This window comes from Oxyura jamaicensis, chromosome 19 (assembly GCF_011077185.1).
Source record: "Oxyura jamaicensis isolate SHBP4307 breed ruddy duck chromosome 19, BPBGC_Ojam_1.0, whole genome shotgun sequence".
In the NCBI taxonomy this organism is placed as follows: Eukaryota; Metazoa; Chordata; class Aves; order Anseriformes; family Anatidae; genus Oxyura; species Oxyura jamaicensis.
In genome coordinates, this window is record NC_048911.1 from 5,511,228 (window position 1) to 5,531,378 (window position 20,151).

Here is a 20,151-nt window from a genome sequence, read left to right on the forward strand (position 1 = left end):
GGGGCCTGAGGGGGCCTGAGGGGGCCTGAGGGGGCCTGAGGGGGCCTTTTCCAGCCCCCCTTGGGTCACGCAGCTTAGCCAAGGATGGTAAAAGCAGCTTCAAACTTGGCTCTGTGAAGTGTTTTGTGCTCTGTATGGGCTGCCTGAGGGGTGAAGTGCTGCTTTTGGTGGCTTGGGGTGTCTAAGTGAGCCTGGTGCAGAAGGGACAGTGAGAATTCAGCAGGTGTCAGTAATGGTTAGCAATGCGTAGCCAGCTGAGAGAGAAACAGGTAATTAGTATCCAGCAGTTCTAGTACTGGTTCAAGCCTTTTAATATCCTCCATTAGCATGCCAGTGACTCTTGTAAGGGTGATGCACAAAGCTGTTCCTATTTAAACAAAGCTAATAAAGTAGTGGAGTACAGTTCCTTACAGGAATGAACTCACTCAAAAGTGATCATGGTTGCTGTAGGTGAGGCAGCTTTTGGCCATCTCATGTAACTTGAAGAACTTCATTAGCATAGGTTTAGTTAGCTAAGAGTCATGGGGGATGGACAAGCAAATGATTTTCTGAGCAGCAGTTACAGACTGCTTTCTGCTTGGGTTAACTAGTCATACACAAACCTCATGAACTCTTGCAGCAAAATCAGCTGCTGAAGTATGTGTTAAATTCATAATTTCTGTAGCTATGCGTTTCTTTACATATGTAGCAGTCAGCATGATTCAAAGGAATTTGCTGTTGCTCTGAAACTGGTTATTTCTTGTTAATATAAATGTTTGCTTGCTTGTTGCCAGGCGCTGGATGACAGTAACCAAACAATGTCTGTACCACGCGGAGCTGTCCATGCAAAATGGATAGTAGGGAAAGTCATAGGAACCAAAATGCAGAAGACAGCCAAAGTGAGAGTGACAAGGCTTGTGCTAGATCCTTACTTACTAAAGGTAAAAGCTGGTTAACATCTTGTCTTGCTATGTGATTATCGTGCTGTGTAGAAAAATGTTTTGTTAATCTGACTCTCAGAGTTTTTAATCTCTTTACACTGCCAACTCCTTAAGGGACTTGCATCATGATTTGGCTGTGAGGTTGACTACAGGGGGTGACAAGCAGTGAGCAGTGTATTTTGTCAGGTTATTTCCTATTCAGCTCATCTGCTAAATGCTTTCTTAACGTACTTTATTTTATATGAGTTAGGAAGGCAAGTTTTGCTGGTTCACACTTAAATTTATTTTTTACTGTTGATTTGGAATATGCTTTGTGTTTTTAAACTTGGTATTAGTCACTTTTCCAATAGATCCCGTAGTCACTTTTTAGTAAGCATATTTAGTATTTGAATTTGTATGTGATGTTCTGTAAGAGCTTTTTTTTACTTCTTGTCAATGCATTTCAAATGGGGAGGTTAAAATTAGCATGCTCTCTGTTGATTTGGGGAAACCTGTGGTATATGTAGGTGTTGTATTTGGTGGCCAGAAGACAAGAGAGAATTGACTTAGGTAATGGATCTTGTGGGTCCAATATTTTATCCTGTAGAAGGACATGTTAACTTGTTAAGCTTCTGAATTCTGCCAAAATATATATTGAATTTTTGTATGGGAAAAATTTGATTTCATGCCTGATCATTTTTAGAAATATTAGGGTAGGTAAGAATTAACATCAGTTCTTGAAGTACAGACTGCACGGGAAAGTTCTTGAGCTCGGAAGAACCGAAGCAGCTGTCTTGTTGCAGCAATTGTTGAGCATCTTAAAGAGAAGAAAAGCTACCAGAACTAGAGAGCGGAGAGGCTGGTGGAAAGTGGTGATCTTAAGACAAGGAACCTAGTTATGTGAAGAACTCACTATATTTATATTCACATGTTGGCTGTGACCACTTTGTAGTTGGCTTTTTCCCAGTCTCCTTTCCCTAGGTTCAGGGGGCGATCACATCCTAACTAGAGAGTATGGGAAGGTTATACTGAGCCACCTTTGGGAAATAGTGTGCACAGTTGCATTTCTCTACACATTCCAAACTCAATACTGAGAAAAATTACACAAGACTTCACTTCTTAGTGAAATTTATTTCATTTTATATTAAATGTATTTACCGATTGCTCTGTCTTGAAACCTAATGCCAAGGTTTACTTGTTTCCTTCCACAGTTCTTTAACAAGCGAAAAACCTATTTTGCCCATGACCCATTGCAGCAGTGTGTTGTTGGAGACATTGTTCTTCTAAAAGCTTTGCCTGAGCGGAGGAGCAAACACGTGAAACACGAACTGGCTGAAATTGTTTTCAAGGTTGGAAGTGTCATAGATCCGATAACAGGAAAGCCCTGTGCAGGAACCAGATTCCTTGAAAATCTGTCAGATTCAGAAAATCTGACAGAGGCAGATACAAACTATCTAAGTGAAAAACTCCAGGAACTTAAAGTTTGTTCATCAGACAAATAGCAGAGAGAATATTTAAACGGGTCTCTTCAGCTCATCTCTGTCAGGGATGTTTGGGGCCCTATTGCTTTATGTTAATTGTTTCAGTGAAATTTGTAGTCAAAATAAATAGTAAACATAGTTGCTTCTAGTAACATATGTTACAGATTAAAAATTTGAGGTGCCTCTCAAATGAAAATATGGAAAATGTGAATTGTTACACTTCTTGTTGCATGTAGTTTTGCCCAAAGTCTTGGCAGTTTCAGGAAGCCAGCTGTTCACTTGGAATGACTCTTCTGTGTTGAGAAAGACAAAATAATTATGTCTAAGTTCGGTGGGAGGGTCATATTATTTGGTTGTTCTGTCTTTCAGGCAATCTTTTGTGGCTTGTAGGCTTACTTAAACTAATTCTATTAAAGCTTTTGAAAGGGAAGTATAGAAACTTAAAAACCAGCTACCTGTATGTGTCCTTATTTCCTCTTAGTTGTTCATACCATGCTGTGTTATCTTCTAACTTAAGTTCTGACAAAAATCCAACCATGTGCCATTGTAAGGGCAGTTGAGTGAGAATACTAACCTCAGGTAGCTTAGTGGAGTTGGTTTTGTAACCTGTCCAAAGAGTGCGTAGCTCTGGGAGAGATGGATCTCTTTGAACTGCCAGCATGAGGTAGAAGCTGATGGGATGACAAAGCCAAAAGAGGTAAAGGTGTTTAGATTTTAATCTTATTGGAAAAGCTAATTTAAACAATGTACTTTGGGAGAGTTACTGATACTGATTTGCTGAATACCTTAATATGAAACTAGAAACCCATAGAGGTTAAAGATTAAAGGTCACTTTATTCTGCTAAAGAAACTTCTGTGGATCTTGTGTCCTGTCTTCCAGAACACAGAGCTAAGTGCCCTGTTGCAGTAAAGGGGTTTCTGCATCAAAACGGCTGTGGGGACAGCACCTGATGTTCCTATATGGCAGGCAGTGGTACATCAGAGAGCTAAGAGGAGTCCTTTTTCAAGTGTCTACTGATGTCACTGGTCTGTGTTTAAGATTAGAAGCTAAATGAGGTATTTCTGAGCTGAGTTCCTTTTGACTTACAATCATTTTTTTTCTTACAAACTGAGGTAGCCTATGGTGGTAAGCTACCAGCTGTTTTATTTCACAGAATAGAATAAATCACTTGCCCTTTAATTTCAAGTTTTCAGTTTCTTCTACCTGCATAAATCTGTTTCAGCTGCTCCTGAACTGCTAACCAAGTCTGAACTCAGCAAATGATTTGGGCTGGGAGGAATAAGAAACTTTTAAATTTACTTCAGTACTTCAAAACTATTCTGACAGTAGACTTTAGACTGACAGTCCTCAAGTGTCACCTTGCATCTCGGATCAACAAGCTGGGATGCCAAGACACCTTGATTCAAACTTGTGCGTGAAAATGAGCAATGTAAATGTGGTCCCTCAATTTGAGGAAGCTTTTATTAATAATGGCTGTAGGTTATTCTTGTTGATCTGTTTGAAGTGGTTAAAGTTTATGTAAATTAGTAATTGTAGCTGGCTAACTGTGGCCCTTGTCTAAATGTAAGGAAACCTGGGCTCTGATTCTTGCTCAAGTGAATATACAATGTGAAACTTCATCCCTAGCACAGACTGAAGGAAATCAGATGCAGGATAGCACGTGCCTCTGGGTAGAAGACAAAATTCAGTTGTGTAACAGGAGGCAGTAAAGGAATTTGACCTCTACTTGAGATAGGAAAGCTGTAAAAACCTGTATGTATAGAGAGTTTATAGGAAACAGTTTTCTGTTTTGGTTAACAAGTTGCAGCTGATTAAGGAAGTAAATCTTTCCCTGTATCTCGAGTGATTTTTCTTGAGTAGCTGTGTAAACGTAATTTTATGTAAAATTGATACATCACACAAGATTATCAGCTTTTTGGCTTACAGTTAGATTCTTGCTGACTCTGGAGCATAACATTTTTAGATCAAAATATGATTAAATGTACCTAGTCTGAAATCTTGTTCTAAAAGATTGATGACAAGTTTAACCTAAACTGGTCTTTAAAGATGCACCACATTTGTGCTTCACTGGTGTTAAATAACATGGCATGTTCTAGTCCATCTAACACTCATGGTGTGCGGTTATAAAAATCACAAAATAGAAATGGAGGCTGCATAAACTCCATTTATATGTGCTATGTAGAAGGTCAAAATTTGTTCATTAACTTACTTGCTCTGTTAATTGGCTAGTTGCTTTCAGAACCATCCTTTAAATATTTGCCTAATTTAAAGTTGATTCTTAATTTAAAGTTATTTGAAGACTTGATATTAGCACACACCACTGGTTTAGCTGAAGTAAGCACTACTGGAGCTGGAACGGTGTGAAGAAAATAACTGCATGTTGGTGAAAAATTTCTTTGGAGAATAAGAAACTAGTTTTTGCATGTGATTGAAAAACTGCCTGGATTCTTTCTTAGTAAGTGGTTTTCATGGGACATTACCCTACTTCTTGAGTGCATCCTTTACCTTGCCAAAACTTTCTGCAAGGTCAGGAATGAAAGCGATGAAGCCAGTGGTTCTGGAGCGGGGTGGATATGACACCTCGTGGGTTTTGGCGGTGACAGCTTGTGGTGGTAAGTGGTGTTTTGGAGGGGCTGCTTCTGGTTTTTGGTTTTTTTTTTTTTTTTTGCACACCTGGAAGGTAAGGGGTAAATGTAGGCAGCATGGTGCACCTGAGCAGTGATGCTTTGGTTGTGTTTTAATGGAAAAAGAGGCAGTTTTAATGGAAAAAGAGGCAGCCTTCTGTTTTGGGAGGTGAGGAGGGGCAGGCAGCAGCTTTCCCTTCACAGGGAGCTGCAGCAGCACCGCCTCACCCCTCACTGAGGCAAGCCCGCAGCGCCCCTGCCCTTTTGGGACCCGGCGGGGCGCCCAGAGCCCGACCCCCCAAAAAACCCCACGGGGGTCCCCAAAAAACCCCACACTCAGCGCATGCGTGCCCGGAGCACCCCCGCGCCCCCCTTCGGCCGGCGGCAGCGCTGCAATTCCACGGAGCCCCCCTAAAACCCCCCCTTCACCGCCGCCACCCCCTGAGGCGGCCCGAGCAAGATGGCGGCGGGAGTGCTGCTGCGGCGGAGCCTGGCGGGAGCCAGCGCCCGGCCTCGCCTCTCGCCCGGCGGCGGCCTGGTCCTCAGGTGAGCCCCGAGGGGAGACAGGGGGAGCCCCGAGGAGGGTGAGGAAGGTGGTTATGGGGGATGAAGGGGGAGACGGCGCAGCCCGCTCGCCCTACACCGCGGAATCCCCCCCCCCCCCCCTTCCCTCCGTGCACCCGCCCCTCTCCTGACTGGAAATGGCGCCCCGCTCGCCCCGGCAGCTGAGGGGCCGTGGGGCGGGGAGTGCGGCCCGCTCGGGGTGGCCGTCAAGGTCACGGGCACCGAGGCAGCCTCCGCGGGGGGATGCCGGCTGTGTTGTGGCTCAAACCGCACCGACATCACCCCCCGAGGTGTGCAGGCAGCCGGCACCCCCCTGTCACCCCCACGGTGGGGTGCGCAGCCAGCCCACACGCTGCGGTGTCTGGCTTAGGGGTGCCTGGGGACCCTGCACCCCACTGTTCTTCGGGACTCAGGGTGTAAAGCTGCTGCACATCCCTCCTGCACCGGGCTGCAGGGTGTGTGGCCCCCCTGCAGGATGTGTTTTGGGGGGCACAGCCACACATGGTGCTGTCCCGTGGGGTCACAGTGCGCGGCCACCCCATGTTTGCGGTGTCACAGTGCATGGCTGACCCACACCACCAACACCCATGCTTCACCCAGCATCAGGGTGTTTGGCTGCTCACACCACCGTCACCCTAATTTCATGATGCCTTTCACACGGATTCCTTGCTTCCCGTGGGAGCTGGGATATGTGCACCCCACACAGCCCCCTGGTGTAAGGACACACACACACCCGTTGGGTGTTGGGGTGTGCTTGCACATCCACCCACGTGTGTGGTGTGTGAAGGGTCAGGCCCATGCACATCTGTGGGGTGACAAGAGAGCAGGGACACAGTGCTCAGACACATCCCTTGGATATCGAAAATAGACACACATGCTCCTGAAGTATTGGAGACCGAGCCACCCAAAATGGGGAGGATCTACACCCAATTTTTCCTCCTTCCTTTTGAGGCAGGTGAAGCTGCTGTCTCAGGCCTTAGACTGAAAAGCAACCCCTGTGCAAGACTATATGCATCAACTCTGCAAACAGCTTTTTGAACCAGAAAGGGGAGAGCTGTGGAGAGTTCATATTGTGAAATTTTATGTGTGTGGGTTACATTTTTTTAAAATTTCAAATAAACTTTGACATCTGTCTAGACTACGAATCAAAACCTGTCAATTATAGACAAGTTGTTTTTCTTTCTCTTCCAGGCAAACATTGATTACTACAAAATCTAAATATTTGACCTGTTACCTCCCACTCTACCCAGTTTATATTGTGTACTACAGCAGAAGTTAAGAGGGGATGGAAACGTTTTCACCAGCACTGTTCATATAATATAAGCAAGCTATTCAGTGTTCTCCTTTTGTGTTCACAGCCCGGTCTGTGTAGCAAGAAATCTGAGACCATAGATAACATTTGTGCGATAAGCACTTGCTAGCAAAGTTAAGCAGTGCCTTAAAAGTTCACATGAAAAACTCTCTTTTAATAAGTATTGCTCCCTAAAAATCTTGGCAAAAAAAGAAGTGAAGTGTGATTGGAATTCCGTATAGTGTGTCTGCCTTCATTCTATGCATTTCTTCACAGTTGCATTAGTGATGCTTAGGTAATTTGGATCCAATGTCCGTTTCACTTGAAACAGCTTTTATAATACTGTGGAGTGTAACATTAAGAAGTTAGTTATAAGTAGATCTTTTGGATGGTGGATTAGTTTTGAACTAATGTGTGGTCGAGGCTCACAACTGGCAGGCCAAAGTCATGAACTTAGTCCCTCGTTCTTCTAGAGGTAGTCTGGGGTACAGGTGGCCCAAACGAGTGAACCAGTGATCACGTCAGGGCTGCTTCGTTTATCAGGGCCTAGACGGACACCAGTAGTGTAGGACTTCTCAAGGGATATTAGAAATACAGCTTTAGCATCTCAGGTTGGGTACACAGAATGTCTGCTTTAATAAACTTGGGCTGTTGCTATCCTCTGTTGTAAGTGAAGTGTGTGTTTAGATATCGAGTTGTGATTTACTAGTCACTGTTGATGAGGAATTTTGCAATTTCTGAGTAAAAGACTTCATATAAAGTATTAACTCATTTCATCCTTGTATCAAAAATGAAAGCAACCTCCAGTTTTAGGTAAAGTTTTACACGGAAGTCCTAAGATTCTCTTAATACCAAGGGAATTTGCTTGCCGGTATTATCCCCATAACTCCAGCTTACTGTTGCTCCTGATAAAGCAGCAAACAAAGCAACGTGATTTCCTTCAAAAAGTGCTGCAAACAATAATCCTCAGAGAAGAGCTCTCTAAATACGTTTGCTACCTCCATTTAATAACTAGGGGAGGGAGCTGTGGTAGTGCACGGATCTCCCTGAGATGAAAGAATGAGCACTGCAGGGCTGCAATGGACTTCTGTCTCCTGGAGCCCTGTTTGCTGTCCAGGAGCTGTAAAAACATGCGTTTATTAGGTGGGCTTTACCCCCTCTCCAATTTGGCATCAGCCGGGGCAGCATACGTTCCTGCGGCACCTGATGTAGCTGTAACAACACAACTGTGCAGTCGCCTGTGCCTCTCTCCTCCCCCAGCAGAGATCAGAGGTACGTCTACCCCAGGCAACTGTGCACCCCCTGCTCTGGCAGCAGCCCTATCGTGAAATGCCCTTTTCACAGAATCACAGAATTTTCTAGGTTGGAAGAGACCTCAAGATCATCAAGTCCAACCTCTGACCTAACACTAACAGTCCCCACTAAACCATATCCCTAAGCTCTACAATGCTTTTGAATGCTTGTACACAGAATGACCGCTTAATTTGCTGCACAGGAATGCATTTCTGTGTTTGTTAGGGTCAAAAAAGCACCATTCTCAATAAATACAATAAAATACCAATTATTTCTTGATACTGAAGGTCATTTCAGCTGTGGTTGTTCTGGTTCTTATTTATTTTCCTTTTCTCCATTCTGCTTCCATGGGGCATCCCAGTTCATTAGCTTTCAGACAAAAGGACTAAAAGGTTGATCCTTAAAAAACACTGCTAGTGTGAATTGGTTTTGTGTAATACAGACTAGCGCCTCTTCATAGAGAGCTTTTCCCAAAAGAAGTTGAGATTTTCTTCCCCTATTTTTATCTTTGAGTGCCAAAGAGTTTTGATACTGGAAGACAGCTTTATCTCTGAAGATTGAAACCTATCATCTGTGTCTCCTAGTCAGTAATTCAGGGTCAAAAGTTGACTTCCGAAACAGGAAAAGGTTTACATTTTCACCTGTGGTGCCACTTGTTTAGCGTTGCAGATAAATAGTTCAGTATTTCAGCAGAAACCAGGTATCAAAAAAGAAGCAAACGAAAGGAAGTGCTTATGAGAAAGAAGATAAAACATTTTAACTTGGGGTCCCCTGCCACCCATTATAGAGGAGCAGATAAATACACCAGATGCGTTATTTAACTTTTCAGAGCTATATTTAAGCAAACATAGGAACATATGGCACTTACTGTCCTATTTACACCGTACAAATCTTTCCTTATGCACACTTTTTGCTCTTTTTCACTCCTGTCTGTGTAGATCAGGACAGACCCAGCCTTCTTGGGCAAAGACAATTAAAAAGAAGATAAATAGGCAGTTAAAGCAGCCATCCACCCATTCCCTGCCATGCTTTACAAGAGATAACAGTGGATAGCTCATGGTTGACTGTTCAGCTCCGTGTCACATGAAATGGTTTGTGAGAAGGTAAATGCCATGGGGAGAGAACTGCCTTTACCAGTAGAAAGATTTAGGAACAGCCCTGGCTGTAACTATGTTATGAGTCTGTATTAAATTGATTGTGCTTGTCTTCCCCGCGTTATGGGCATTTTCAAGACACGCTCGGTGACAATGTAATGTCCTTGTTAATATGTAGGGGGCTGGTATCTTCTGCTAGCAGACCTCGTGAAGACAGCTGGTTAAAATCTCTATTTGTTCGCAAAGTCGACCCGAGGAAGGATGCTCACTCCAACCTTCTAGCCAAAAGAGAGACCAGCAGTCTGTATAAACTACAGAGTGAGTGATATTTTTATATTTAGCAATACCATTCCTTTGTTCTCTTCCTGCATTTCTCATCTAATGTTGTTGTTTCAGTTCACAATGTAAAACCAGAATGCCTAGACGCCTACAACAAGCTTTGGTAAGTGTGCACATTGTGTTTTCACATATTAGACTTGTGGTCACAAGCTGTTCTGAAAATTGGCAAATATGATAATTATTTAGAGGGGAGGTGGACAAATTCTGCATTTACTTTCAGGGTACAATGGTAAATAGATCGTACTATTTTTGGAGAAAGCTAGCAAAAGGTACTTGACTCAGCTCACCCCCTGCCTTCCCTTGTGGAGGTGTCATTTTCCTGAGCTGCCGCTTAGGGTGATCCCTTTTGTGAAACCAGAGGTGAAGTTTGTTGGAACAGATCACTCCCCTCCCTTAGGTGTCTTACTTACCATTGCTGGTCCACGTGAGCAGATCGTGGTATGCTAGCACACCCCCCAACTCCAAATGCCATGTAGGAATTTGTTGAGGGTTGGTTATTGTCTGTATACAGGAACAAGAGGGAGAGCGCTGGTAAGTAAACCTGCATGCCAGTTTTCCATTAAAGTATTACTCTGAGGAGATTTTAAAAATGCAGGGTTTGATTTTGTATCTTTCTTCTGCAAAGTTAGTTACTGAGATCTACTTTTAAAGAGCTGCACAAATCCTTGGATAGGATCTTTACATTGGAGTGATATCCTCCAGAAAGAGCAGTGATTTTATGGGTTTTCCAAAAACTTACAGCTTTATAAAATGCATGAATGGCAACATGTTAAATTTACTATTTTAAGGATGAAATTAGACAAATATTAGTCCTGTTCTGCCTACACAATGACTCCATTGGAGCCAGGACAGCTGCCTTTTTAAAGAACTGCGTGTTTAAATTTGGGAACGTAGTGAGCCTCACATGTTTGGAACCAGCAGGGCTTTCTCACTGACAGTGATCATGTTGTCAGTTAAATAAAACATTCTCAGGACAATGGTACCCTCCAGCAACCAATTTTTTAAGGGTGGTGTATTGGCTGAGACATCAGCTGGGCTGGAGGGTGAGGAAGTTCATAACTCCTAATTTATGTCCTCAACTCTGTTACAGGTTCATTGTACATCCATAAGTAGGTTGTCCAACATGTCCGTGTTCAGCTTTGAAATGGGGCTCGATAACCCAAACCTATTTTCCTTGTTACACAAATACACTAGAATAACTTTCAAGCTTAAGGTATTTTTAACCTTTTTGTTTAAAAACTGTGTATACAGAGAAGCACAATTAGCATTCAGCCATCTTTCTGTTTAAAAGCTTAATATAAACATGTCCAATTATATGAGACCAGGAACCACTTCTCCATACTCATGAGCTACCAAAATGTTGAGTGAAAGCAGAGGCTTTTATTTTCAAGGAAAGAGACAATAGCAAAGAAGGAAACTGCTAACAGCAGTCAGATGAAGTATGTGGGGTTGGATTTACTCTTTCCAAACCAAAGATAGTTTAAGCATTCCAGAAAAGGAGAAAACTTGAGAAGGGAGTAGTAAAAAACAGTGGAAGAACTTCCGAACTTCCCTCCTTCCTTAATTAAACATGAGCAGGTAAATTCTTTTTCTTCTGTATGAAATCAGAATAAGAATTAGTCATCATGTATTCATAAAGAAATAATGGAACAAAGACAATTGTGAGAGTACTTCATGAATCACTGTGGTTGGGGACCCCTTCTGAAGAATTAGGGAAGTTTTTAAAAGTGAAAAAGGCAGTGGTCAAGTCTATGAATTATAAGGTAATCTTTATTTTTTTAATATAATTTACAACAAAATATGTTTTAGGACTATTGTAGTTAACATTCCTGCTTAAAGCTGCCTTTCTAGGATCTCGTTATGCTTTGCAGAAGCACTGATGGTGACTGAAAACATCCTTGGAGAGTCTTTCTATCGTGTTATTTCCACTAAGTAATAAGAAATACTGAGATACAAATTGGTAATGAGATTCGCTCTAGGTCAGCTAGAAAGTCAGTGGTAGAACCAAGAGGAAGACTCTCATATTCTGACTGTCAGCCTGCTTCCTGTTACTTGATACCATGCAGAGACATTGCGTATGAACCAAACTGGGTAGAAGTAGTAATTATTCAGGGAAAAATACTTTTAAAAGTTTGTCCAGACCAATAGACTTGTTCATCAAAGTTCAGCGCAAAGAAAGCTGACTTAACCAAGTTAGCAATCAGTATAACTTAATTTCCTGATGCTAATATTGGTCACATTTTAACATTTGAAAAAATGCTACTAATGCTGGAAAAAAAAAATGTGTTAGATGTTTTTGCTAGGCAGCTTCACAGTGTTTTAAAGGATAAGTGCTTTAAAGGATAAGTTGCCTCAGACTAGACCTACTTTCTGAAATTGTAGATGGCAGTAAGTCTGTGTACTGTGAAGCCCAGTCTTCATTTGATCAAACAAAATACTTGTTTTTATTCATTCAGGTCAACAGAATTAAAAACATTGTACGTGGTGCAGGAGAAAGACTGTCCTTTCCTATTATTGTGTATTCTACCTCTCTTGATAAAGAAACCATTTCCCCAAAGCAAACCACCCATGTAGCTAGGCTGCGTTTCCTGTAAGTGAGACATCCTGATGTTTATTTTCCTAATGTGTTGGATAACCTGTTAGGTGATACCACATCATTCATTGCATCCCAAGAATCCTACCATGCTGAGCATTTGTCTTACAGTCTGAGAAATTGTAACACTTACCTTAATTGTATGTAGTGTTGTAGCTATCTTTCCCCTTGTGTAGCAGATTCTTGTATTTCAGCTTTCTCTTCTGAAACGTAGAGCTTGTGATTTTTCGTACCATAATGATAAACGCGGGGTGATTTGTTATACATATCAACTGTAGCCTCCCTGAAGGAAATGCAACACAGTGTCTGTATTCCTTGTTTTCAAGTCAAGAGGTGCTGCCAAAGATTCATGAAGAAAAACACTACCCATGTGCACTGGTGGGGACTTGGAACACGTGGTACGGAGAGCAAGATCAGGCTGGTAGGAGATAGAAGTACAACAGAACGTAAAACCATACAAGTGAAACGTGTGCTTGGCAGGTTTCTTCTCTTTAAATCATCTCTGTTGTTAGTAAACCTATACAGCGAGGATGTGTGTGCATCAGTTACGGTAGTCATATTAACATTTACAGTGCTTGCTTTTTGTCTTGCTGAATTTGACAGTGAAGCATTAATTCCTAAAATTTGTCCTATTGTTAATACTTTCCTGTCTTCCAGGTGGTAGATTAACAGTTTGGGGAAATCCTTGTAAAATTTGTTCCGGTAATACTTTGCAGGCACGGGTTGTGTTCCTGAATACTTAAGCCAAAGGCTCACAAAGGCAGAGTTGAACGTGTGTTGGCCAGTATAAAAGCTGTACTCAGACTTTCATACTGTAACTGCTGTATGATAATGAAATGCAAATCATTCGTGCCATCTGAAAAAAGGATTGCATTGTAAGCTCACAGTAAACTAAGCCCTTACTGGAAGAAAGTATAAATATTTCTGTTCTTGTTCATATCAAGATACCACCTAACATAGATGGAAAATATATTGAACTACTAATTACTGAAGAGCTGTTACAGAGGTAACTGCAAAGAGTCTCATGCAGAAAGAAAACCTGAAAAATTTCCTGGGCTCTGGGAAGTTGAAGGAATGGGAAACCACAAATACAAAGTGGTGTGCTGGTATTTCTTAGGTCGTAGAAACTCCATGGTTAGAGCTGTACTAGTATCAATGTCACTCCTTCATTATTGAAGAATATACTCATGTACTCAGTAATTTTCTTGCATTCCCATCATATTCCAATATTGACACTGCAAATGTGAGGAAATAGCAGTAGATAAAGCAAACAGTGTCTGAGAAAACAATTCTTAAAAGTTGAAGGGAAATTGTGGAGTGAAGACGATTGAAATGAGAGTGTCTTAACCAAATCTCATTCATTGCTTTTTAATGTATTAACACAGACTGTATCTGTAATTGCATCCATAGCCTGGCTTGAAAATGTTATTGCAGCAGTTCTAGCAGCCAAATAAAGCAGATTATGGGGTTTTGACTTGTTGAGTAGTAACACCAGGCGGTGTTAATACCAGCTGGATATATCAAATTCGCCCTGGGGACTAGACAATAGAAGCAGGCACGCTGGATGAATCTGCTATCACAGTGAAGTGCCTTACATTAGCCTCTAGATCACTCTTCTGGGAAAGGCTCAGGACTTTTATATGGGAGAGGAAATAGCTTTCGGGACTCTTTGAGGTGAAATATTGTTGCCTTGCTATAGTAAGTGTTTGTAACTAAATCTAGTAATGATTTATTAAAGCCATATATTGTGATTAATTAAAGAGAGAATGCTTGGAAAAGACCATCAAATGCAAATACCTATTCTGAAATTGTTTTTATGGGGAAAATCCTACCAAATATTCTGGCGCATTTAGATATCTTCTGGTATGCTTTTTTAATGTAATGTTTACCACAAAAATAACATTTCCATCATTTTTCATCCTACTGAAAGGGTCTTACGCTCTTTTTCCTCGAGCAACTTGCTGAACTAAGAAGTCCACCAATCTCTTGTTCTGAGATGAAATTGGTATTAAACATGTTTCTGGAAATAAATCAGCCTGTTAAATTGAATCTCAGTTTAAATTACAGTCATGTAAAGTCATCTCATTTTACTAGCATGGCAACAAAAAATTCCTTAAATAATCTTCCTGTTATGCTCAGAGTAGATTGTAGAATTTTCTGAAAGACCCCTTTAAAAAACCAAATGATCCTATTATTCTTAAAATGTCCAGTTGTGTAGTGCTTTCTTTAATGAAAATCTATTTTTAAACCAGTTACGTGACTTCTGTTTTCTTATAATTCTGTTGTATGAAGAGCATTTTATACTGTGATACTCCATAATTTTTGCAACTTACATGCAACATCCATGAAAAAACTTCCTTTTTTTCTGTTTCAGTTCATCTGTGGAGGTATGAAGGAGGCTATCCAGCTCTTAATGAGGTCATGAGTAAACTCCGTCAAAATAAGGTAAAATGCATGGATTTGTTAGAAATGGTTAATAGAAGAGAACATAGAATGGTCAGGGCAAAACATCACTCACTTAAATACCTGCTTTTACTTCTCTATGTCATCATTGTCTGTACAGCCTTAGAAGAAGCTTTGGAAAAGGTTTTAATCTCAGATTCAGAAATATTGAGTCTTGATACCTGAATACTTTATGAAACAGTTTGAGATTCTCAGGTGCTCTGTAAATATGCCAGCTGAAGTTTTCAGAGATGCCAGGAGAGTTTAGATGCCTGTACACTTTAAAAGATTCCAATGTCCCAAGCTCAAAGATAGTGTTGAAAAATCTAAATCACTGTATGGTGTACTGCTTTTTGTTGCTGAAACATAAAATACAGTTTGACATTGATCATTTTGCTTTTAAGGAATTCACGGAGTTTCGCAAAGAAAGAGGTAACATGCTTCTCTCTCGCAAGAACCAGCTATTGTTGGAGTTTAGTTTCTGGAATGAACCTGTTCCCAGAGAGGGGCCTAATATTTATGAACTGAGATCCTATCAACTTAGAGTAAGTTTCAATTTTTCTTTTTATTTTTTTTAAGCTATATGCTGTTGTAAAATGTTCAAAGCATGTTTATACAATGTAGATGGAAAACAGACCTCTTCTTAAAAATCTGGTTCTTATCAAAGCTGATGGCTGAGTCGTTGTTGCTTTCAAAGTGTGGGGTCCAGAATTAAGGCGAGCTCCAACAAGATACTAATGTCTTCTATGAAGGGCTGAAAATGCTATGTTTTAATTTGAGGGAAACTTCTGGAAAATGAGTAAGAAGTAATATAGTAAGTAAACAGAGTAATTACAGATGATTATAATATGCTTATCACTTCAAGGAAGTGACTTTGTTAATAGTGTTTTCCATACATGAATGTTGTAAAAACTGTCTAAATATTGTAGCTTTCTTTAACCTACAGTTTTAAGGTCCTGTTTTGTTTTTGTAGCCCGGAACAATGATTGAGTGGGGAAATTACTGGTAAGTATTGCTATAGCACTTTTGTTCTCCTCTTTGAGAGATGTGTGTTTAAAAGTTACGAAGTGGAGGTGGCAGAGTGGTACCAAAGCATTTCAGTCACCCAGTTAATGGTTTGCTTCTGTTCTTAGGCAACTTGTAAAATAGTTCTTTGACCCTCAATTTATCCTTTGAGGAAAGAAAGAGGAATTCTGTGTGCAAACAACTCCGTGGGCTCCATGGTTTGGCTTTCCTTTACATAACCCTTTTAGCTTGATATCGTATAGCAGAAATAATTTATTTTTAGTAGAAAGCACTGCTGAGTGAAGGGAGGCCGTTAACTCCTTAACACTGTGTCGATCTTTCACAACTTCAGCACCACTAGTAGTTGACTTATTTTTAGTTTAAATGGTCTGAGTCTTGGCTTTTCTAATCTTTAAAAAGTTGCTTCTTGAACACCTATTGAGCAGCACATTTATATTTTAATATATAGATTATAAAAGCATTTGAGTCAGTCTCCTCTTAAGATCTTGTCTCTGATTTTGTCTTAACACCAGTGTAAGTTTCTTACAGTTTACATTCACTAAGTCCATGCAGTTTTTATGGTTGATAGTTAAATAATGTGGAGTATTTTCAATTATTTTGACAAAGGTGAGGACTTCGATTTTCAGACATGTTATCATCAATATAATTTTTTTAATTACAGTAATTTTCCAGTAATTTAATTTTTTTATAAGATAGGCATATCTATAGTGGTATCCAATGTGGTTTATAACATGCAACAGATTTATAGTTAAAAGAGATATTGATCTCATTCACACAATAAATCATGCAATGTTGCATAGTGGAACTGCATAACAAATGTCCGTGTGAATAAAAAAGCTGGATTTCACAACCACAAAATCAGTGGTAAATGAGTGTGGCAAAGATGGTATGACTGAAACCGGGTTTAGTTTTAGAAGAACCTTCTGTAAAAATATTCTGCCACTTTACACTGTTCACCAGTTATTATAATAGATCTAATCTTGAAGACAAAGAGTGATTAATACACAGACTAATAAAACCATGAGCCTCAAATTTTAACACATTCTAACAAGGCATACTTTAATTACTTAGTACTGGAAGAAAGTGTAGCTTTTGTTTTGTCGTTTTTAATTGCTGCAGGGTACTGCAAATGTTGTTTAAAATTTGGGCTTCCTTTCACATGTGCTTTCCTTTCAGTTATCACTTATTTCCTACTCAGTTCTGTTGTTCTTAAAGGCTCCTTTGGTCTTCTACAGGGCTCGTGCAATTCGTTTCCGACAGGATAATAATGAAGCAGTTGGAGGATTTTTCTCACAAATTGGACAGCTGTATATGGTTCATCACCTTTGGGGTAAACTTGTTTATGTTGTATGCTTCTTTCACACTCAATCAGCCCCTAACAGACTGTTGACTTTGCCCAGGAGATAAAGTTTTACCAAAAGGCAGATGAATGTCTTACTGAGTTTTTTCTTTTACATCAACTGTGTTGATTTTCTATATTTTTGTGTAGGGAACTTTGCTTTTAAAAGAAGCAAGCTGAAGTGAAACATTTCATGCTTTGTTCTGTTTCCATCAACAGCTTCGAGTGGCGTTTTCTTATCTACTTGTTTGCTTTCAGTAATATAAACACGACAAGCCATGTCCTGCCATCTCTCTTCTCCATCCCCATTCATGCTGAAGTCAGATTTTTACAGTTTAGTTTCAAGCATCACACGTACCACATCTAAAAGAAGGAAAGTCGAGCGCTGATTTACATTACTACATTACAGTGTTTTGACTTACTTTGTGTTAGTCTCCACCAATGCTTAGATGCTTTTTAAGTTAGGATTGTTTCACCTTGAAGAAACTAATTGTCTAATGCTTATTTTAGAAAACACGCAGTATTACCTTCAGCTCTTGACAATGCAGAACACTATATTTCAGCATTAGAAATCTGACACCACCCACGTAGAACAATACTCTGTTGCATTATTTGCCTTACCTGTTTCTAAGACCTCTCTCCCCACTGTGTTTAGGTTTCCTCATGCTGCCATTGATAGCCATTGTCCCACTTCAAAATTTACAGTCAGCACACGTTAGTTTTTTTGGTACTGCATCTCTAATACTCTTTGGCAATTTTTATAGAAATGCTCATGGTCAGAGATGATTATTTCACCGAACACTGCTTGATGTCTGTTTGCCCACCACCACCCAAAACGCTCCAACCATGCAGTACTTACATGGTGTAGCATTTGCAGAGTATGTTTCTCTCTCTTCCCCAGTTCCTTCTGTTTGCGTTGGTTTGGGAGTTTTCCTTTTTGTGGAGAACACCTGACTTTGTTCCTTCCTCATGTTTGCAGTCTCCTAATTACACTCTAGAATACTTCTAAGGGAGCTATTCATATGTAGAAGGAAAATGAGTTACTTCTAAGCTTTGTGCTTGTTGTTTTCCCTCACTAGCCTACAAAGATCTCCAAACGAGAGAAGATATAAGGAATGCAGCATGGCATAAACCTGGCTGGGATGAACTAGTCTATTACACAGGTAACATATTAACCTCATTGGAATGCTGGAGGCAGACCTTTCTGCATGCCATCATTTTTATTCTTCAGTACATTGTGTAATGATAAAAAGTATAACATCTGTGTTTTGAGTGCATCTGTGTGTCAGTTTTGCTAGTGTAAATTAAAGGAGGGACATTTCACTAAGCTGTGAAGTGGATTTTGCGAGTGGTTGTACAAACTCGGAGACGCTGCATGATTGCTAAAAATTTCTGACATTAATAGGCAATTTTCATACAAACACCTCTCCTGTAGAGCAACAGGTTTCATCAAATGCTGGAGCCTTGTTAAATACATTTCTGTAAAAGGGGAAATTAGACTTTGGAAATAGAAGCCAGGAGATCTTTGAGATCGAAGATTGCTTTCATAACGAAACTCAGAAAAGTAAGCTAACAATGTTAGATTTCAGTTCCATAGGATCTATTTCAAAGAAAGTATACCAGAAGAATATAAGGTAACTTTCATTATGGTGAAAAGGAATAGAAATAGTTGTCTTCAAAGGAGCAGACAGATTACATTGAAAAAAAATCACTCGTTTCTCAAAACAGCTATGCTTCAGTTACAGGATTGTTGGTGGTTACTGATGACTTTGATATGCACTTGCTAGGGGAGTAATTTGATGACAATATCTGTTTAAACTGATGCAAAACTGCTAATGATCTCTTAGTGAAATTAAACCTTGTCTCAATTTTTTTCAGTGCCCCTTATTCAGGAAATGGAGTCAAGAATCATGATACCGTTGAAGATTTCTCCACTTCAGTAAAGTCATTGATTTACTTGTGCCTACATAGATAAAGTGACAAGTATTTGTCTTAATTAATTTATGGTATACATTGTATATCATAGTCAGAAATATAAAAGTACTGTATTGAGCTTATAAAAGAGACCTCTTTTCTTCAGATTCTGATGACATTTTGCTCTTAGGATTGTACCAGGAAAAAAAGAAATACAGGACTGTAATTAAAGGGTTGGTTAACTGTAAGCAAGTCCGAAGATACATACAGGTTCCTCTGCAAGACAGTTCCTGAGGTTAAATATGGCATACAGTATTTAATATGTCCCGCTGGATAGAAAATGCCCAGTGCTCAGTAACGACAACAAAAGGGAGCAACAGTTGCTGTGGCCTTTGTGTAGCAATAAAATGACTGCAGGTTGAAAAAACATACGGGGGAGTTCCAAAGATAGGAGCTCTGAAACCCTCAGGCAGTTGTGATGTCTCTGTAACTCTGTAGTACACCCAGCTGTTCTAGCAGGACTGAAATCAGTAAGTAGCTCTAAATTTATAAATAGGCAGTTATTAATTGAGGATAATATTACCTGTCACGTGATAGGTTGTGGGCAGAGAACAGGGCATTCTGTTTTGCAAGGACACCGAAGCCTGTTGAAACTAACTACACATTTCTCTAAATACCTACATCTGGAATTAATTTTGTGAAATTATTTACAACCATTTTTTTTAGCGTGAACCACAGTTTTCAAAGAGATACTGACAAGACATGGTTGTCTGAACATTTTGCAGGGAAACAAGTTGAATTAAGTACATTTATGTCTACAAACAACTTGGAAGTCTAGGAAAAGGGGTTTTATTTAATAAGCAATCATGACTTCAGACATATGCTTGGTCAGGTGTCTCACTAACTGTACAGTAGGTACTTAATGTGTGAAACTGGCGCATGTTCAGTCAATAGGATTGGCAAAAAGCAGTGTACCATTATGTCCAGTTCTATTTTGGTTTCACTTTTAGACTAGAATATATCAACACTTTTAGTGTCTGCGATGATGTGAACATCCTGTAAGTGAAAATAATATTCTCTCTTCAAAGTGGCTGCAAGAATCAGTGTAACATACAGAATGTACAAATCAGTTACTGAATGTCCAGTTTGTACATTTCAATGAGTTTTCAGGAAAAACACTCAATAAAATCCTTTTAATTTTCACATATTACTGGCACCATATACGTATTGCACCCTCTGTATTTTTGCTCA

The 20,151-nt window shown here is 40.1% G+C and overlaps 2 protein-coding genes across 6 annotated transcripts in view; both read left to right on the forward strand.

Annotated features, from left to right (window-relative positions):
- MRPS17 (mitochondrial ribosomal protein S17) overlaps positions 1 to 3,805 on the forward strand; it is a 3,943-nt gene extending 138 nt beyond the window's left edge. The window contains exons 1-3 of one of the 5 annotated variants that reach the window (XM_035343463.1): positions 80 to 641; positions 772 to 920; positions 2,111 to 3,805. In XM_035343463.1, the coding sequence (XP_035199354.1) occupies positions 798 to 920; positions 2,111 to 2,401 (414 nt within the window). In that variant the 5' untranslated portion in view covers positions 80 to 641; positions 772 to 797 and the 3' untranslated portion in view covers positions 2,402 to 3,805. Of the gene's footprint in view, positions 1 to 79; positions 642 to 771; positions 921 to 2,110 lie in introns of those variants that run through there. The other 4 variants (XM_035343465.1, XM_035343466.1, XM_035343462.1 and 1 more) reach the window with 4 other exon arrangements.
- Positions 3,806 to 5,379: 1,574 nt separating this feature from the next.
- Positions 5,380 to 20,121, forward strand: NIPSNAP2 (nipsnap homolog 2). The gene is made up of 10 exons (XM_035343460.1): positions 5,380 to 5,551; positions 9,426 to 9,565; positions 9,644 to 9,689; positions 12,506 to 12,600; positions 14,554 to 14,624; positions 15,026 to 15,166; positions 15,595 to 15,626; positions 16,883 to 16,977; positions 18,066 to 18,149; positions 18,865 to 20,121. The coding sequence occupies exons 1-10, from the start codon at positions 5,466 to 5,468 to the stop codon at positions 18,927 to 18,929; spliced, it is 855 nt and encodes a 284-aa protein (XP_035199351.1). The 5' UTR covers positions 5,380 to 5,465; the 3' UTR covers positions 18,930 to 20,121.
- Positions 20,122 to 20,151: the final 30 nt, after the last annotated feature.

Coding starts and splice junctions, on each gene's coding strand:
- NIPSNAP2 (XM_035343460.1), top strand. CDS start 5,466: ATGGCGGCGGGAGTGCTGCTGCGGCGGAGCCTGGCGGGAGCCAGCGCC. Junction 9,566..9,643: donor CAGTCTGTATAAACTACAGA/GTGAGTGATATT, acceptor TTGTTGTTTCAG/TTCACAATGTAAAACCAGAA. Junction 15,627..16,882: donor ATTGAGTGGGGAAATTACTG/GTAAGTATTGCT, acceptor GGTCTTCTACAG/GGCTCGTGCAATTCGTTTCC.